This window comes from Thermobia domestica, chromosome 15 (assembly GCF_964235325.1).
Source record: "Thermobia domestica chromosome 15, izTheDome1.hap1.1, whole genome shotgun sequence".
Taxonomy (NCBI): Eukaryota; Metazoa; Arthropoda; class Insecta; order Zygentoma; family Lepismatidae; genus Thermobia; species Thermobia domestica.
In genome coordinates this window covers 42204145-42220993 of record NC_137468.1, presented here as the reverse complement: position 1 = coordinate 42220993, position 16849 = coordinate 42204145, and the positions used below count along the sequence as shown (strand labels likewise).

Genomic DNA, 16849 nt, shown 5'->3' with positions numbered 1-16849 from the left:
GCTTGATATCAAGCTGGACTCGCCCACTTTGAATCCGATTTCCCGCTAAACAGTAGGAGCCCAAAAATTGGGATTAGAGCAACTAATTAGCCCATAAATAGCCCATAATTCTGAGATATGTTCCAGTCGTTTTGGTGTTGGTGGTTGGTCTAACTTGACACGCGTCCAACAACCTGGGTTATATATATATTGAACTGCAAAATTAATACAGAGGTTGTTCAGCCTACGTTTGGCCGATTTCGTTCCTTCCCCCTCTCGGGCAGAATGGGCTCACCCGACCTGGCTCGTGGCGTCCTGTTGTGTTGTGCGGTGGCTTCCTGGGAACGTAGTTGTTTTTCCGCGCGGACCACAATAATGCACAAAACAGGACTATTGTTTTGAGTGTTGTGTTAAATTTGTTTCCAAGTGTGTGGATTTCCGCTCTGTGACCAAAATGCCGCCCAAACTAAGCTGGTTTTGGGAAGGCTATGTTGTAGCCCTTTATGACACCCACTTTAGTGTTTCTGTCATTAGAAAACAGTGCAAAAAGAATGGTTGCAATATCAGTTTAAGTGGAATAAAAAATGTTATTAGAAAGTACAAGGGCAACGAAGCTCCACCATTTGGATCAACAAGTTGTCTAGGAAGCGGGAATGCACCAAGGTCACCTCCACCATGCAGAGGAAACTTCGCAAAATGGCAATGCGAGAAAATCCGCCAACACAAAGGTGTATAGCTAATCGTCTTGACGTGTCTTGGGACTGTGAGCCGGACGTTACACCATCAACTCAAGCTGGAAAAAGTCATGAAAGCTCGCAGCCATCTTCTCACGGATGCCCACCAAAAGGAACGAAAGTGTAACGCCCGGAAGCTGTACGAACGGCATCTGGCAAAACATAGGTGGATGTACGTCGTAACGCTCGATGAAGCATGGATTTACCTATCCGACTGCGGCAAACCGAGAGCCATCATGTACCGAGAGAAAGGCGCCAAGAACTTCAGAAGGTGGGTCCGTGTCTGTAAAGAATCCTTCCCAAAAGGGTTCATGGTCGTTACTGGCTACTGCTACCGAGGTAAACTGAAGATTCGTAGAGTGGCGAAGAACTGCAAAATAAATTCGCAGTATTTTCAGAAGCAGATCATGCGGCCGATCTACGAGCATGAGATTCCAACAATGTACGGAAATAACGCCAATCTGGTCCATGGTGCGCATTCACATGGACCAGGCCTCATCACATACCTCACGATCGTCCCTCGCATTCTACAGGGAGATGGAGGAGGCAAGTGGTATACAGGTGATACCTTTCAATGAGGTACTTGTTAAATCTCCAGATGCAAGTCCTATGGACTATTGTGGATTTGGATTGCTGAAGCGGGCTTTGGGAAAACGGCGTATAACAACTGTGGAAGGACTTTGGAAAGCCGTGCAAAGGGAATGGGACAAGATTCCCTTCCCAGGTCTTCAGAGGAGCCTATTACAGTGGAAATTACGCTGTCAGGCTATTGTTAGGAACCAAGGGAAACACATCGAGCATTTATGGACCTGGCGCCATGGATTCTTCTAAATTTTTAGTTAAGTCGAAATTGGCCAAATATAGACTGAACAACCTCTGTAGTGTGCTCAGACTTTTGACAATGAGAGTACATACCTTGGCTATTTTTCGACGCAGTCAGCATGAACCTTCAGACATTTCCGGTACGTGACACATGTTTCCATATACCCTCTGTGTAAAAATCTGTCACCTGATACCGCAGTGAGTCCAGAACTGATAACTTGAACATCACTGTCGTTGAAACACTTCGATGCAAGCAACTTTTTCAGGTGAAGAAAAGGAAAAATCGCTGGGGGCAAGGTCAGGTCTGTAAGGGGGGTGATTGAATAGTTCCCACCTAAATTTTTTATTGTTTCAACCATCTGTGGTGGGCGGGCGATGTTATGGATCATAATAATTTTAAAGCGTAGCATTCCTCTCCCCGCCGATTTTGGATGGCATATCACAGATTATTCTGTTTTCGGCAATACATATTTGCTGATTCCAAGAATTTCACAAGAATCACACCCTTTTGGTCCTAAAACTCGGCTGCCATGAATTTATGAACTAATGGTGTTTATTTGAATTTCTTCGCTTTAGGAGAATTAGAATGCCGCCACCTGAATTGACTGTTGCTTCGAATTCCCAGTGAAGTACAATGTCTAGGTTTTATCCCAAGTCACAATGTGAGAAAAGAGGCTATCCCCATCCGTCTCTCGCAGGCCAAAAAATCACGTGCAGGTGTCATTCTTCGTTTTTTGTGAGTGTCAGTTAGCATTTTTGGCATCTACCTCGCGCACAGTTTGTGATAATCCAACCTGTCAGTCACAATTTGATGCACTGTTTTCGCATACACTTCTGGAAACTCTTAGGTGAGTTCAGTTATGAACCGGCGATTGGATCATGGCACTTTCTCGTTACGCGTTCCACCAGATTGTTCGTATGAACACACAGCCTTTCATAAGGCTCATCGTCATGAACATTTTAACGCTTTTCCGAATCCGTAAATGACACAATTTCCGACGGATGTCAGCTGCATTTTGTCCTTTGGCGTTCAGAAATCGTATGACAGATCTCATTTCACATTTGCAGGATTTTGTGTTACGGCAGCTATTTTACCTTATTACTACTTGCATGTACGCAACTCCACTAAGACAATTCTATCTCTGTTGCAAGCACAGAATACTGACACATGCTCAACTTTATCAGTGTTACTAACTCCGCGTACAAAATCATTGGACTTTTATTATGTGCCTCGTATTTGCCTAATTTAGACTTGTCCATCATCTGAACGAACGTAGTTCGGGATCAGAAAATGATTTGAAACCCGGATCGCGATAGTTATTATGCAAAATTGCAACAGATGGCTTCTAGGAGCTTTGCTGGACTTTCCTGAAAATCCAGATTTTAAGAAACTATTCATAAACGCGGCCTGTTGTTGAATATAAGGTCAAAGAGGATTCTCGGATCATATTACGCGTTTCCAATCATCAATGGTCCCTTTATGTATCTTCGATACCATTTTCTTTGCGCTAAAGCATTGATGGCGGTGATCAACAGTTTGCAAATCGCACTCTGGTCTATGTTCAGGTTATACTCCTCACGTCGGATTGTGATTGTCGTAATAGGCTATTCTGCCTACTGACTTGAGTTCCACAGTGACTATTGTTACCTTCGCTCTACGGTTCTTAACAACTATCCTTTTCAATGCTCGGAGATCTCTGCAATTCTTCTATCCACTGTTTCTCTTTGCCGATGTTGTTTTGCCAGAGTTCTGTAGACCATCATAATCTTGGTCACTGTTCCTTGCGAGACACCTTAAATACATTTGCACCAACTAACAACGCATCCAATGGTTGCGAAACATGATCGCTTACTCTGAGGCAAGAACGCAAACAAAGTATTTGAGAACAAGATTCTGAGACGAATATTCGGACCCAAGAGGAACAGGAATGGGGAATGGAGGAAACTTTATAACGAGGAACTGCATAATTTATACCATTTTCCAAACATTGTTAGGGTCATTAAGTCTAGTAGGCTCAGGTGGGCAAGCCATGTAGCAAGAATGGAACAAAGTATGAATGCTTTCAAAGTTTTAACTGTAAATCCAATCGGAAAAAATACCATTAGGAAGACCTAAACTCAGGTGGGAGGACAATATTAAGATAGATCTCGCAGAAATAGGAATACAAAATAGAAACTGGATCCAGTAGGCTAAGGACACAAGTCAGTGGAGAGCTTTTGTGAAAACGGCATTGAACCTCCGGGTTCTATAAGCCATAGAGTTAGTTTAACAGTGCATCCATAATTTGGATCTTTGAAACTCAGAAATCTGAATTTTCTATCACCATTGTTTCACTGTCTTTATGTTCAATTGTTCATGGCGTGTTTTGCTGTTGCTGCTAAAAATAAATAAATAAATAAAGATTTCTTAATTTACATTTTATGTGCTGCTTATGTTTAAATTAGGCCAGAACGACGAACTAGAACACTTCTTGATGTACTGAGTTACAGATTCTTAATTTTGATGTTTCAAGAATGTCCACCACGTGGATAAATAATCAAGAAAAAGTATAGTAGCAAAGAAGAAGTTACTGACGAAGACATTACAGGCAGTCGAAATGATTTAGAAAGAGGGAACATTCTATCGGACTTTAATTTATTAAGTATGTATCCTATAGCGTCCATTAGCGAATAGGTCGAAATATTTCTATCAGCAAATAAATTTCGATTTTCGATATAGGGTTTAAAAATTAGAATAATTAATGTCAACCAAACTTATCAACAAATCTGATATTTGCACCAATCGTAATTTTTATTTTCAATCTGCAACAAGGAAACTGAAAAGCACAGTTTACAAAAATATATAAATAAATAAAGTGGAATTTAAAAATATTTTCTCATTTACTTCAATTCTCTTTACGTCACCTCCTATCTACAGATTTTAAAACATTTGTTTTATTGAATATTCTCAAGTTATAATACTATGTACATTGTTATAACAACAATTACAAACGCTTCACTTTGAAATACATAGTGGAAGCAAACGAACATGATAACAGAGAGATTTCAATAATAACAATGACCCTATTCCAATACATAAGGCATACTTTCAGTACATTTGCTATGACACAAGTATCACATACAAACACACACTTACCGAGAAAGATGCATTTTAAAGAGAGAGAGATTCATAATTATAATAATTTTAAAACACTCCATTCTAGTTTAAAATTTTCAACAGATATTTTTCCTATCTTGAATCAGTGAAATTTACATTCATTAACTTTTAACACTTAGAATCGAGATCTTATTTTTAAAAGTTTATATTTTGTACTTTTTATTAAAAAAAAAAAGTAATAATTTGAATATTCTCAGTGTTTCAGAAAATGTAATACCCCACAGTTTTTCTTTCCTTACTTTTAAAACCAAATGCTTATAAAGCTGAGATATTAATAGTTATTGAAATGAAAATACGATTGCTTTACAACTTCAACAAAGAAATGGCAAACATAGTAACACATACCGATCTGATTTTAGTTCCGTATTTGGTTTAAACAAACAAATGAATGTGTCTCCTATCATCTACGTAATTGAGAGCTTACCTTGTGTTTTTGACGTATACAAGAATTAACGCCCATGCCACTGGTAAAAAGTACCCACGCTTGGTTTAAGTTTCTAACTACACTTTTTATACCAATCTGAAGGCGCTACATCCAACGGAATATTTTTAAACTGACCCTGACCTTGCCCCATGACGTCGCCAGAAAATTAATTTCGAAGTTGGGAGATAAATAAACCTGGGATATAAACTGCAAAAAGGCAAACCATGCTTTCTGCCTTATTCCGCCGAGCCCACATCTAATTTAATATGAAGAAATGCATTACCCTGTAGTTCCTTCGTTAGTACACCTGTGGTTGCATTCAATAAGCGTATATTTCGTATTTAAATCCAACTACCTGAATGATACGGCGAATTAATGCATTTTCGTACTAAAGACAGGCATTTGTTCTAGAGGTCTGCACGGGCTCGGGTCTACAAAGCATATATAATTTCGGGCCGTAAATTTTTAAATATACAACCATATTTCTCGGGCCTAACTATGTAAATATACTCTATAACCTGTTCAACGATATTTATTGCCCCGTTCTTTCTTGAAAACTTTTAAAGCACAACTGTAAAATTAAACCTCTAATTGCTGTAAATAAAAATACAATTTTGCGTTAATTATTAAGTTTATATAATTCGTACTTATTTCGGGCCCATTTCATTATAACACGAGCTCGGGCCTAAATGCTAAAACATATTTCGGACTCGGATCGGGCCTCATTATAAATTCACGGGCCGGGCCGGACCCGGGTTAAAAATTCCGGCCCGTGCAGACCTCTAATTTGTTCGTGTATGTATTCCTATGTGTAGCACACACACAAAAAAAAGGAGGAGTGAATGTAGTACGAAATTTAAGAACTTAAGGAAGTGAACTGTTGCATGATTATAAATATTAACTTGGAGTTATCTTGGTATATGTCTATTACATAGTAACTGCCGGAATTTTCAATGGAAACTCCCACTTTCCACGGCAGCTCCTTCTCAAAACATGAACAGCAAATTTATCACATCACGTAGCACTCAGTGTTGAGGTTCTGAATTATTAAATAAAAAAAAGTTTCTTCCGGTAATAAAAATATGCACAAATAACTTGATATTATCACCACCAAACGTAGTTTTCGCACAAGAGACAGCTTTTCCCTCCCGGATCCTGTTCACAATACAATTTTATTTGATCGAAAGGAAAGTATCGCTCTGCCTCGCTCTCTTATAATAACAATAATAAAAAAATCAATCAAAGAACCACTATTATAAAAAGTTTCTTGATATTACAATCTTCCTCTTGTGATTAACGTGATGCATTCAATGTGTTTTCTACTGCATACCGAATTGTCTAAATCATTTAGAAATTAATGCTCCGTTCTTCTACTTCCCTCATGATACAATCTTTTGGCATACTTTCAATGGTTATTTTACACAAAGCACTAACTGGAATCCCTACATAATAATTTCGCCTCAACTCCTGGACCCTTTTCATCCTCTTTGCTTTGAGAAACTTCTCTAGTTTTATCTCTACCTTTTCCTTATGTACAGTCCGCAGCAAAAAAAAAAAAAAACTCCAACATGAGCATGTAAGTTTGTGAAACTACGCCTAACAGCCCAAGGAATCAACATAATGTCTAAGCGACACGAATCACGCCAGCAAATACCTCGGCGTCCTCCCATGCACCCTTTTATGGAGCAAAAGACATCGTCATTTCACAATAAACTTACATGCTCATGTTGCAGGTTTTTTGCTGCGGACTGTACAAGTGAAGATATATGTCCCAAGATCCACCTCCTTAGCTATCGTATCACAATTCTTTAAAAAAAGCTTAATTAATGCATTTCTGAATTCAATTTCTTCCTTTAGTATTTCCTCCAGAAGTTGCTGTATTTAAAAACAAGCAACATCGACTGTTCTCTGCATTTCTTCTTCAGAAAAACCTAATTGTAGCCAGACTGGTTAGAACTAGGTTTGTCAGAATGCGGTATCTCTGAAGAAATACAGAAGAGACCTGATATTGCTTGCTCGCATACACAAGACTTATGAAGGATATCCTACAGGAAGAAACTGAATTTAAAAGTGAAATCACTAGAGGTGTAGAGGATCTTTGTAAAAATTACGATAAGATAGCTCAGAAGTTGGCATTGAACTGCATTTTTTATGATTCACTGCCGCTTTTACACAAAGAAAGGGTGGAGACGGAACTAAGAAATTTCTCAAGGCTTTAAAGGAAACGCACGAAAAAAACTCGAGGAATTGAAGCAACAGAATCATAGGCAGCGTGAGCATAAATTATTATAAAGGAATTTCAATTAGTGCTTTTTGTCAAAAATAACACTGAAAGTATGCCAAAATAATGTATCGTGAGGAAAATAGAATGGCATATTAGTTTATGGATACTTTAGACAAGTCAATATGGAGTAGAAAATATATTAAATGCATCACGTTTTTCACAAGAGGAAGACTGTAATGTCAAGAACCGTTTCATAATAGCGGTTCTTTGATTAACTAAAAATAAATAAATAAATAAAATAAAGAAATGAGACAGAATTAAAGAGTGCAACCTTTGTTGCTGGTAATATCGAGCTATTTGTGCATATTTTTATTACTGGAAGAAACTGTTTAGTTTTGATACTTCAGTAATGAATGCTATGTGATAAATTTGCTGTTGCTGTTTTAAGTTGAGTTGAGCTGAATTTCAGTTTAGCGTCCCTTTCAGCAGCGAGGCTATGTGAGACGTGGACCTACTGATTAACGTGGAATCCGAACCACATGAGCTCCCGCCGGGAATCGAACCCGGGTCTCCCGCACCAAGGGCGCGTACGCTAACCGCTTAGCCACGGAGGAGCTCTGCTGTTTCAAGAAAGAGTCGCTGAGGAAGATGGAAGTTCCCATTGTAAATTGCGGCATTTACTATATGATGGAAGTGTACCAAATCAGTTCAAGTGAATAGTAGTATGAAATTTGTTAATTTCTTTCGCAAGTACATACACACATATATACATACACTTTACAATACTAGCTGATTAAATTCTGGAAGGATGGTAGAACAACATAAAGATCTGACAGACGGGTAATAACCACCGTGATTGCTCTGACACAGGATATGAATCAATAACACCTGTTGTTTTTGCTACAATGAACTTTTGAATTAAGGGAGCAGACGACTAAAATTACACTTTCTGTTTATTACTAAATAAATACAAATATTATTTAAAAAGTAGTTAACAAGGAACCAAGACAACATAAGTCATCAATTCTGGTTGACTTCATTTTTCTAGTCGCTGCCTTAACTTAAAATTTTGGGTAATTCATATTCAGGCCACACTGTAATTTCTGTGGATGGCAACACTGGAAATTCTTTTGATTCATTTTTTAGGGTGTAGAATAACATTATCTATTATTGTGATAAGTTACATTTTATTATCTCTTTTCACTTACGAAAAACGGGCAACAAAAGAAAAATGATTAGTTTTTGTATTATTTTTAGTAGTCTGTCCCCTTAAGTTATTAAATGAACGAGCTTAGACGATTAAATTCTAAAACTCGTGCATCGTGGAATACCCATGCCATCTTTGCGTTTCAGTCCACTGATTTTTATGGGAATATTTTAATTTTACGATTTTCTCCTTTTTCAGATCTATTTAAATGTTCCTTAAATTTTAATCAGTTTTACTTACACTGTCTTCCATTTATAAATATTAACAATATACAACGCACAATTTTCACAAAGTCAGAAGAGTTTAAATACAGTGCGATTTAAAGTTTCCCGAGGGGGCGCGGTGGCTCAGTGGTAGAGCGTTCACCTCCGGTGCTTGGGGTCCCTGGTTCGATCCCAGCTCGCGCCGTGTAGACTTTGTGGTGGACAAACACCGTGCTCGCGGGTTTTTCCGTTTCCTCCCACTTTCTTCATTCTACCATTTCATTCATCTCTCATCATCACCGTCTCCTTTAGCCTAACCGGCATAACCGTATGACGTAAAACTTAAAGATTTCATTTCATTTTTTTAAAAAATTCTCCGAATTCAAATTAAAAATGCAAAATATGTCATACCTAACTTTCACACCATGAAATATGTGTTGCTTTCATTTTAACTCCATTATCTTTACAGAAGATGTTTAAAATGTCGTTCACTAACCTCAAGGCACAAACGGATCCGGCAACATCTGTTGGTTGCAACTTTTCTCTATGCAGCCGGGATATCACTCACATCTTTGATTATATTGCACAGCAAGTCTTGAAACGTCATTGCGTTCGTTTGGATTTGAGTTAAGTTTAGCATCCTTTTCAAACCGAGGCTATATTAGACTTGGACCTACAGCTTAACGCGGAATCCGAACTACATGAGCTCTAGTCGGGAATCAAACCCGGGTCTCCGCACAGCCACGTGGGAGCTCCATCACTGAGTTCATGTGGCATATCGTGTTCTTCAGACAACTGGACAAACAAAAATATGAATCATGTGAGCGCACGGTGGGGAGGAGAGGGGGTACACCTGTTCCTGTCAAGATTTAGCGGAGCATCTACATGCTCCCGTTCGATGTATGGTTCTTTGCCTCGTCCTGCTGGAACCAATACCATTCAACCTCTCCAAACACAGCCATAACATAAGTAATAATGTCGAGAAAAAACTGGCCCCTAATTTACAGCCACGAAATTGTGGATAGCCTGCCGCTTCTAAGCCTATCTGCAGCACACGTGTCTCGAGAGAACGTTACACTACGCATACATTGTTGCTTTTCTTGGCATAGCAATACTAGAAAACTGCTGCTGAAAGATAAAGAAGTAAGATGGTTGCTGTTTTTTTTTCTTTCCTCAAAATGCGCTTCTACACAAGTACCTTGAAACTTGAATCACGGCTTTCCTTAATCGCTGACTTCTTGCTAACTCAAGTGCATCTGGTGACACTTGATATTGCAGTCTGGTGGTGGCAAAATGTTTTTTTCAAGATCCCTCACAAACACTGCAAGCAACAATTCTCGTAAAAAAGTTTCGCGCTTTCGAGTTAATTTATAACTCAAAATTCGGAGACTTTTGATTAGGATTTAAATTTCTGGGCATTCGGTATCTAAGATTATTTAGCCCGTCACGTTTGAGGGATGACGTTCCTCGGTGAGCACACTATCCTGGGAAAGGGAAGAAGGAAAAAAAAAGGATTGGGAAAGGAAGGAAGCGGCCTGGGACCTATAATTTAGGTACCACCCCTGCATTTGCCTGGTGTGAATGAGGAAAACCTCATTCAGGGTGGCTGGCCTGAAAAAGCGTTTCACTTTTTCGACCGAGTGCCCCCACCGGAAATCGAACCCGGGACCGCTCGTACCGGAGGCGAGAGCGTTAGCTACTACGCTACGCGGGGCCACTCGGAGACTTTTGAATCGTACTGTATCTACACAAATATGAAGAAAATAGTCAAGTGAAACCATTAAAATCGCAGTTTATTTTGAATAAAATATAAGAACACTTCATATAATCGATGGGCTGAAAAACAAACTTGTTCAGATATTCGACAATTTAAATTACAAGCGGATGATATATAGTTTCTTTTTTGACTTCTGACTGGGCACATAACAGTTTAGTTCAAAAACCTAACTCATCATATTAAAATTGTTCAAGTGTTTATGCATCAGACTGCATGGTCAAGAAACACATGTTGATTCAAATGGGAATGCACATAGATTACAGAAAAGTAATATAACGAAAAATCTGTGAAAATATACAGATAAGAGAATAAAGATAGGAATGTACACATGTATTTTATAAACCAACTGTTCATTAACAACACGGTATTACAAAAACTATGAACACCAAATATTTTCACTGAGCCATCTAAAAATAATATACACTTTTAAATTTCACTTTCTTTTTTTGGTGTCAAAAAAGGATATACCTATCAAAAATATTTATGTGACAAACACACATAAAAAATGACTTATTTTCTTTTTATCCTTCTATACAGTAACAGCATGTATGAACTACTTCTGAAACTCTTTTCTTCCTAATTTTCTTGTCATCTTAGTTGAATTTTTGACGGCTGTTTATTAGGATAGTAGAGAAACAGACTTAACTGAAATCCAGCCAATAAACATCCTAAGAGATTTGGAATCTGGAAAAGAAACAAAAGGGAAAAATATAATTTTAAACAACCTAATCAACATACAGTTCTTATTTAATTCATAAATGTCTCACAGTTCTGACATTTAAAAGTAGTTATAGTCAGTGTGAGACGTGAAAACAAAGCAGAAGAGGCGGTATGCTTTATTACGATTTTGACTCAACATACCCGCTATTTAAATGCTGAAATACAGTGATGGTATATTGTCTAAAATTGCATTTTTATTTATTTAATCACTGAAAACCATTGGAGAGCTTCTAAGTAGTTACGGGGGGAAAGGGGGTGAAGACATGGAGAAACTTTGGTCCGCCGCCAACAACTTTCTGAAATATATATATATTATATATATATATATATATATATATATATATATATATATATATATATATATATATCCCCTTATATGTATTAAAGAGAATTATGCACGAAAATGCTCAAAAGCCGAGTTTTTATCTTAATTTCCTGCGGGAAAACTCGCGGACCCCCACTCGACTGAGAGATATTCCAGATCTCTGGAAGATTCGCACCAACAACAGACAACCCTAAATCTACTCATACTCAAAACACGACATTTATATGCATTAAGGAAAGTAAGTAGTATACATACATACATACATTACATACATAAATATACATACATACATACATACCATACATATATACATAAATATACATACATATATACATACACATGCCATACATACATACATACATACATACATACCATACATTACATACATACATACCATACATTACATACATATATACATACCATACATACATACACACACACATACCATACATACATTACATACATACCATACATACATACACTCACACATACCATACATACATTACATACATACCATACATTACATATACCATACATTATATACATACATACATACATACGCACACACATACCATACATACATTACATATACCATACATTATATACATATTACATACATACATACATACATACATACATACAATTCAATATGGAACATCAACATATAAACTAGACAAACTTCTTTGAAGGCACTTTATTTTAAAAACAATCTTTTTACGCAGAAAGCTATTCGTTAACTCTGTGTATAAAAATGGATTTATTAAAGGTGTTTAGCATCTACTCTCCAGATGTCGGTATATCTTGATCACGCCAAAACCAGAAGTGGTATAGCATACTATCGCATACCACTGGTTATAGTGCTATTTCGTTATTAGTTAGTTACGAACTTTATATATTATGTAAATATTTATAATTTTAAATAATATTAAGTGTATACTCATTACAGTATAATCAACTTTTAACACAGATTTAAGATAACAACATCATCCTTATAAAGTGACTGTTAGAAGTGAGTCAAGTTTCTATAAACTAGCACAAAATTACACAAGTGTTCAGGAAAGTCTTTTGCATTGGTGTTTCACAGCAATAATTTCAAAAGAAGAAAATTCTCAGACAAGAGAATTTACATTTTCATATTAATGAAATAGTGGAAAAGTAAATTCTGAAAAAAGATGAACTACCACTGAATTTCCCGATTTGCTATGGAAGGTGTCAGAGAACAACGAAACAGTACCGTTAACAGAACATTAAATAATGGAAGCAGTGAATAAAAGAAGTACGTATAGAATTTAGTATAGTTCCTATGTTTCTTAGACATTGTGCATGATAAGTACCTGGTAATGTACAATTTTTAAATCTGTTTCTTCCATGACAATTTCCTCGACCCGAAAAGGTTTCTTCCGATTCAGACGCCAGTTCTGAAAATCAAGCGCCACAATAATGCAAATCCTATTTGAAACATAGGCCTACATATTTTGGCCTTAAATTATAATTGGAATATAAAGTACAAGCAGCTTACTTCAGCCTCGCAGATAACAGCAATTGAAGGCATTATAAATGAAGCTTTAGAAAACAACAGTGTGTGTTTTACGTCAATGTAAATATCTTGTAGAATACCGAAAATCCTCTAATGATGATCATTCATATTAAAGTTCAAGGTAAATTGGATACTTTGAACTTTATAACGAATTTATTACACTCTGTTTTCAATCCACCCAAGCACATAAAAATCAGAAATGCTGGCAGGTAACAGTTGGAAATACAAACGTTAAAAAGAGCGCCAGACTCGTATTCCTAGTCGCCATAACGACCTGGCGTCCAAATTTTTCGAGCCCCCATAGCTATTATCATAGACTCTATACACATTTCGTTCCTTTCGAGACAACATATAACATCATTGTATAAAGAGGAAATGAGAGGGTTAAAAAAAACACACACACACGAAGCGCTCGGTCATGTGCCATTTGTCACCTGTTCTGTTTGGCGGACGAAAGAGTTGACAAATGAAGGTTAGAGAAAGGACCTCAGGAGGAAGGAGGAGATAAGTTACATACATGGACCGTTGAAGTAAAGTTGGTCTTTAAAAAGCTGAGACTTGTAACAAAATATTTTTTTTAATATTATTATTATTGTTAAAAATAATCCCTTGTTTACTGTTTGTGGGTTGTTCGCAAACTTATTTGCTAAGTACTTTACACCAGTTTATCAGACATTTCCAGCTATTTTTAATCATTATTTGATATTATCGGAAAACTTCTGTGAGAGGAAACCACCTTTGCAACTAAAACATAAGAAATGTTATTAAATTCTTAAAGATTAAATCTGCATCTGGTATAAATGGAATACCTGTTTTCATTATAAAAGGAGTGGCCGAAGCATTTTCACCAGTGTCCTTATTAGCATCTTTATTTAATTGGAGTTTAAATGAAAATATTTATCCTGAAGTTTGGAAGGTAGTAGCCCTAACACCCATACACAAGACTAATGGTCCTAATATCAATGATTATTAACCTATTTCTATAACAAATGTTATTCCTAATTTTTCTGAATAATAATAATAATAATAATAATAATAATAATAATAATAATAATAATAATAATAATAATAATAATAATAATAATAATAATAATAACAATAATAATAATATACAACTACTGTATAGCACTGTCTGTGATCAGTTGGATACTAATCAACTTGGTTTTAGGAGGGTCGCGGTGGCTCAGTGGTAGTGCGTTCACTTCTGGTGCATCGGATCCCTGGTTCGATCCCAGCTCAAGCCAAGTGAACTTTGTGGTGGACAAACACCGTGTGCGTGGGTTTTCTTGGGGTTATCCCGTTTCCTCCCACTTTCTTCATTCCATCATTTCATTCGTTTCTCATCACCACCGTCTCATTTAGCCCACCCGGAATAACCGTGAGACGTAAAACTCAAAGATTTCATTTCATTCCATTTTCAACTTGGTTTTATAAATGGTAAATCAATTATTACAAACTTAGCAAGTTTTATGTAAAGTATATTTCCTGTTGTTCGATCTAGTAGTCAAACTGATGTTATTTACTTTGATTTTGCGAAAGCATTTGATAAATGCCTCGTTATTTATTAATATGAATATAATAAGCTGAACAAGTACAAAATGTCAAGTCGTATAATAAAATGGCTCGATTCATATTTAAGTAAGAGGAAATTTAGAGTTAGGTATAATGGCTATACTCCCTCTATTTATAACATAACACTGGAGTACCTTAGGGTTCTAACCTGGGTCCCTTGCGGGTTTTACTTTATATAAATAATTTATTTGATAAGTTAACCTGTAAATATTTTATGTATGCTGAGGACATTAACATTTTTAATGAAACTAGTACTATTCAAGATCAAGTTACGTTGGAAGAAAACATAACTATATTAGCTAAATGGTGAGAGAATAATTTCCTACCTTTGAAAATTGCCAAACCTCAAGGTATAATTTTTAGCAGAAAAACTTATCTTTTATCTTATAAATATATAATAGATAATCAAGAAACTGAATTTGAAACTTACGTTAAAGAACTCGGAATAATATTACATAGCAAATTATTATTTCAAAATAATTTACAGGTAATAATATCTAAGGCCAGAAAAAATAAGCAATGTTAACATGGCTTTGCCGCAACTTTCAAATATTAATGCTTACAAAATTCTCTACATGTGTAATGTGCGTTTTCATTTGGAATATCGTACAATGATTTGGAAAAAATGAAGTCAAATATTTTGTAAATACTATGGAGTCTATTCAGAATAACTTCCTACTCTGGTTACAATGGGAGTTCAAAAATCTCGAAGATATGGATTTGTTTAGTATATCCAAAAAATTGTATCTTTCGTCTTTAGCCGATAGCGATATATTTTTGATCTTAAATATTTTTCATAATATTCTTCATGGCGGTTTCTTTATTGATGGTTTTGTTTCCATGAGAATTCCTTATCGTAATAATTCCTTATCGTATCCCGTACTTCAAATATTGTTCTTTTTTCTCTGAAGCTTCTACTGTGAAATCATCTATTTATAAAATCATTGATATTGTACAATAAATTTTATTCTATTCTAGATACTTTCCCAACTAAATTTAGAACTTCTTTAGTTATTAAATAACCATTAAAAAAACTTATTTAATTTAATGTGGTGTCATTTGATACTTTTTTTCTGGGTAAGAGGTGTTTTTTTTAACCATCTCTCTCTCTTTTTTTCATCTTTTCTTTTTCTTTTATGCTTAAGTTTCTTGTTGTTGTTGTTGCATGACTGGATACTGCATGATCTCATTCTATTAATGTGAGTTTTTATTTATAATATGTCATACTTTTTCCCAGGATATAATCATTTCTAAGTCTCTTGTATGTTAATTTTTATGATTTGTGTGTGCAGCTTGTATTGCAAGTGTCATTTGCCTATTGTCAGATATATTCTGTGAAACTGCTGTATGAGTTAGTTGAATGTGTCATGTACCTACTACCCGGTCGCACCTGTGGTTGTCAAGGCTGTGTATGCTGTTTGTTGCCTAATAAATAAATAAATGGCATGAAGAGTCGATGTTTCTTATCTAGTGGTTTTAATGAGTTCTTAGAAAATCATGTACGTACCGATTATTTCTATTTCTCTTTTTATATCTGCGTCTATTTTTTTTAATATACAGTATACGTCTTTACAATGCAAGACCTTTTTTGTGATTAACTAATAGTTATCACATGAGGCAAGCTTAAAGTATAACAAATTAGGTGTTATTACCTGAATGAAGAGATCATCTAGAATGACTCCATATAAAAACCACTGGCCACACACCAAAAAAGTTGCAAGAATTAAAGAAAATGGAAGACTCTCTGTGCTTTTTACGCGGATCACATGTGTCTGAAAGGAAGAAAAAAACATTAGAAAATTACTGAAACTATATAAACACATGAACAATTCGAAATAATTTGCTGGCTGAAGTAGTAATTCGATTAGGCTTTGAAATATTGCAGATGATTATCCATAATATCTGCCTTCAGAGAACATAGAGTTTGAGTGTTATTAACATTAAACACTACCAAACAATAAGTCATCACAATTCCGCTAGTATTCTTCAATTTTCTACAGCTCACTAAGTATAAAGCGTGAAACGAAACACCATGTATAAAAATTACATTAGAAATTTTTCTGCAATGCCACTAATGAAGTAGTATAGCACAAAAGTTGAGACAGTTTCACTCTTTTCCTCTTTCAACATTCCTTCCATCTAATTAGTAATATCCTCTTGGAAAAGAA

At 35.9% G+C, this 16849-nt stretch overlaps 1 protein-coding gene across 1 annotated transcript in view; it reads right to left on the bottom strand.

The window, feature by feature from the left end:
* Window positions 1–4302: 4302 nt before the first annotated feature.
* LOC145671003 (sugar transporter SWEET1-like) overlaps window positions 4303–16849 on the bottom strand; it is a 34352-nt gene continuing 21805 nt past the window's right edge. Inside the window, exons 6-7 of the mRNA XM_081739642.1 lie at window positions 16334–16453; window positions 4303–11211 (exon numbers count right to left, since the gene is read on the bottom strand). Coding sequence (XP_081595768.1) covers window positions 11116–11211; window positions 16334–16453 — 216 coding nt within the window. The 3' untranslated portion in view covers window positions 4303–11115. The remainder of the gene's footprint in view (window positions 11212–16333; window positions 16454–16849) is intronic.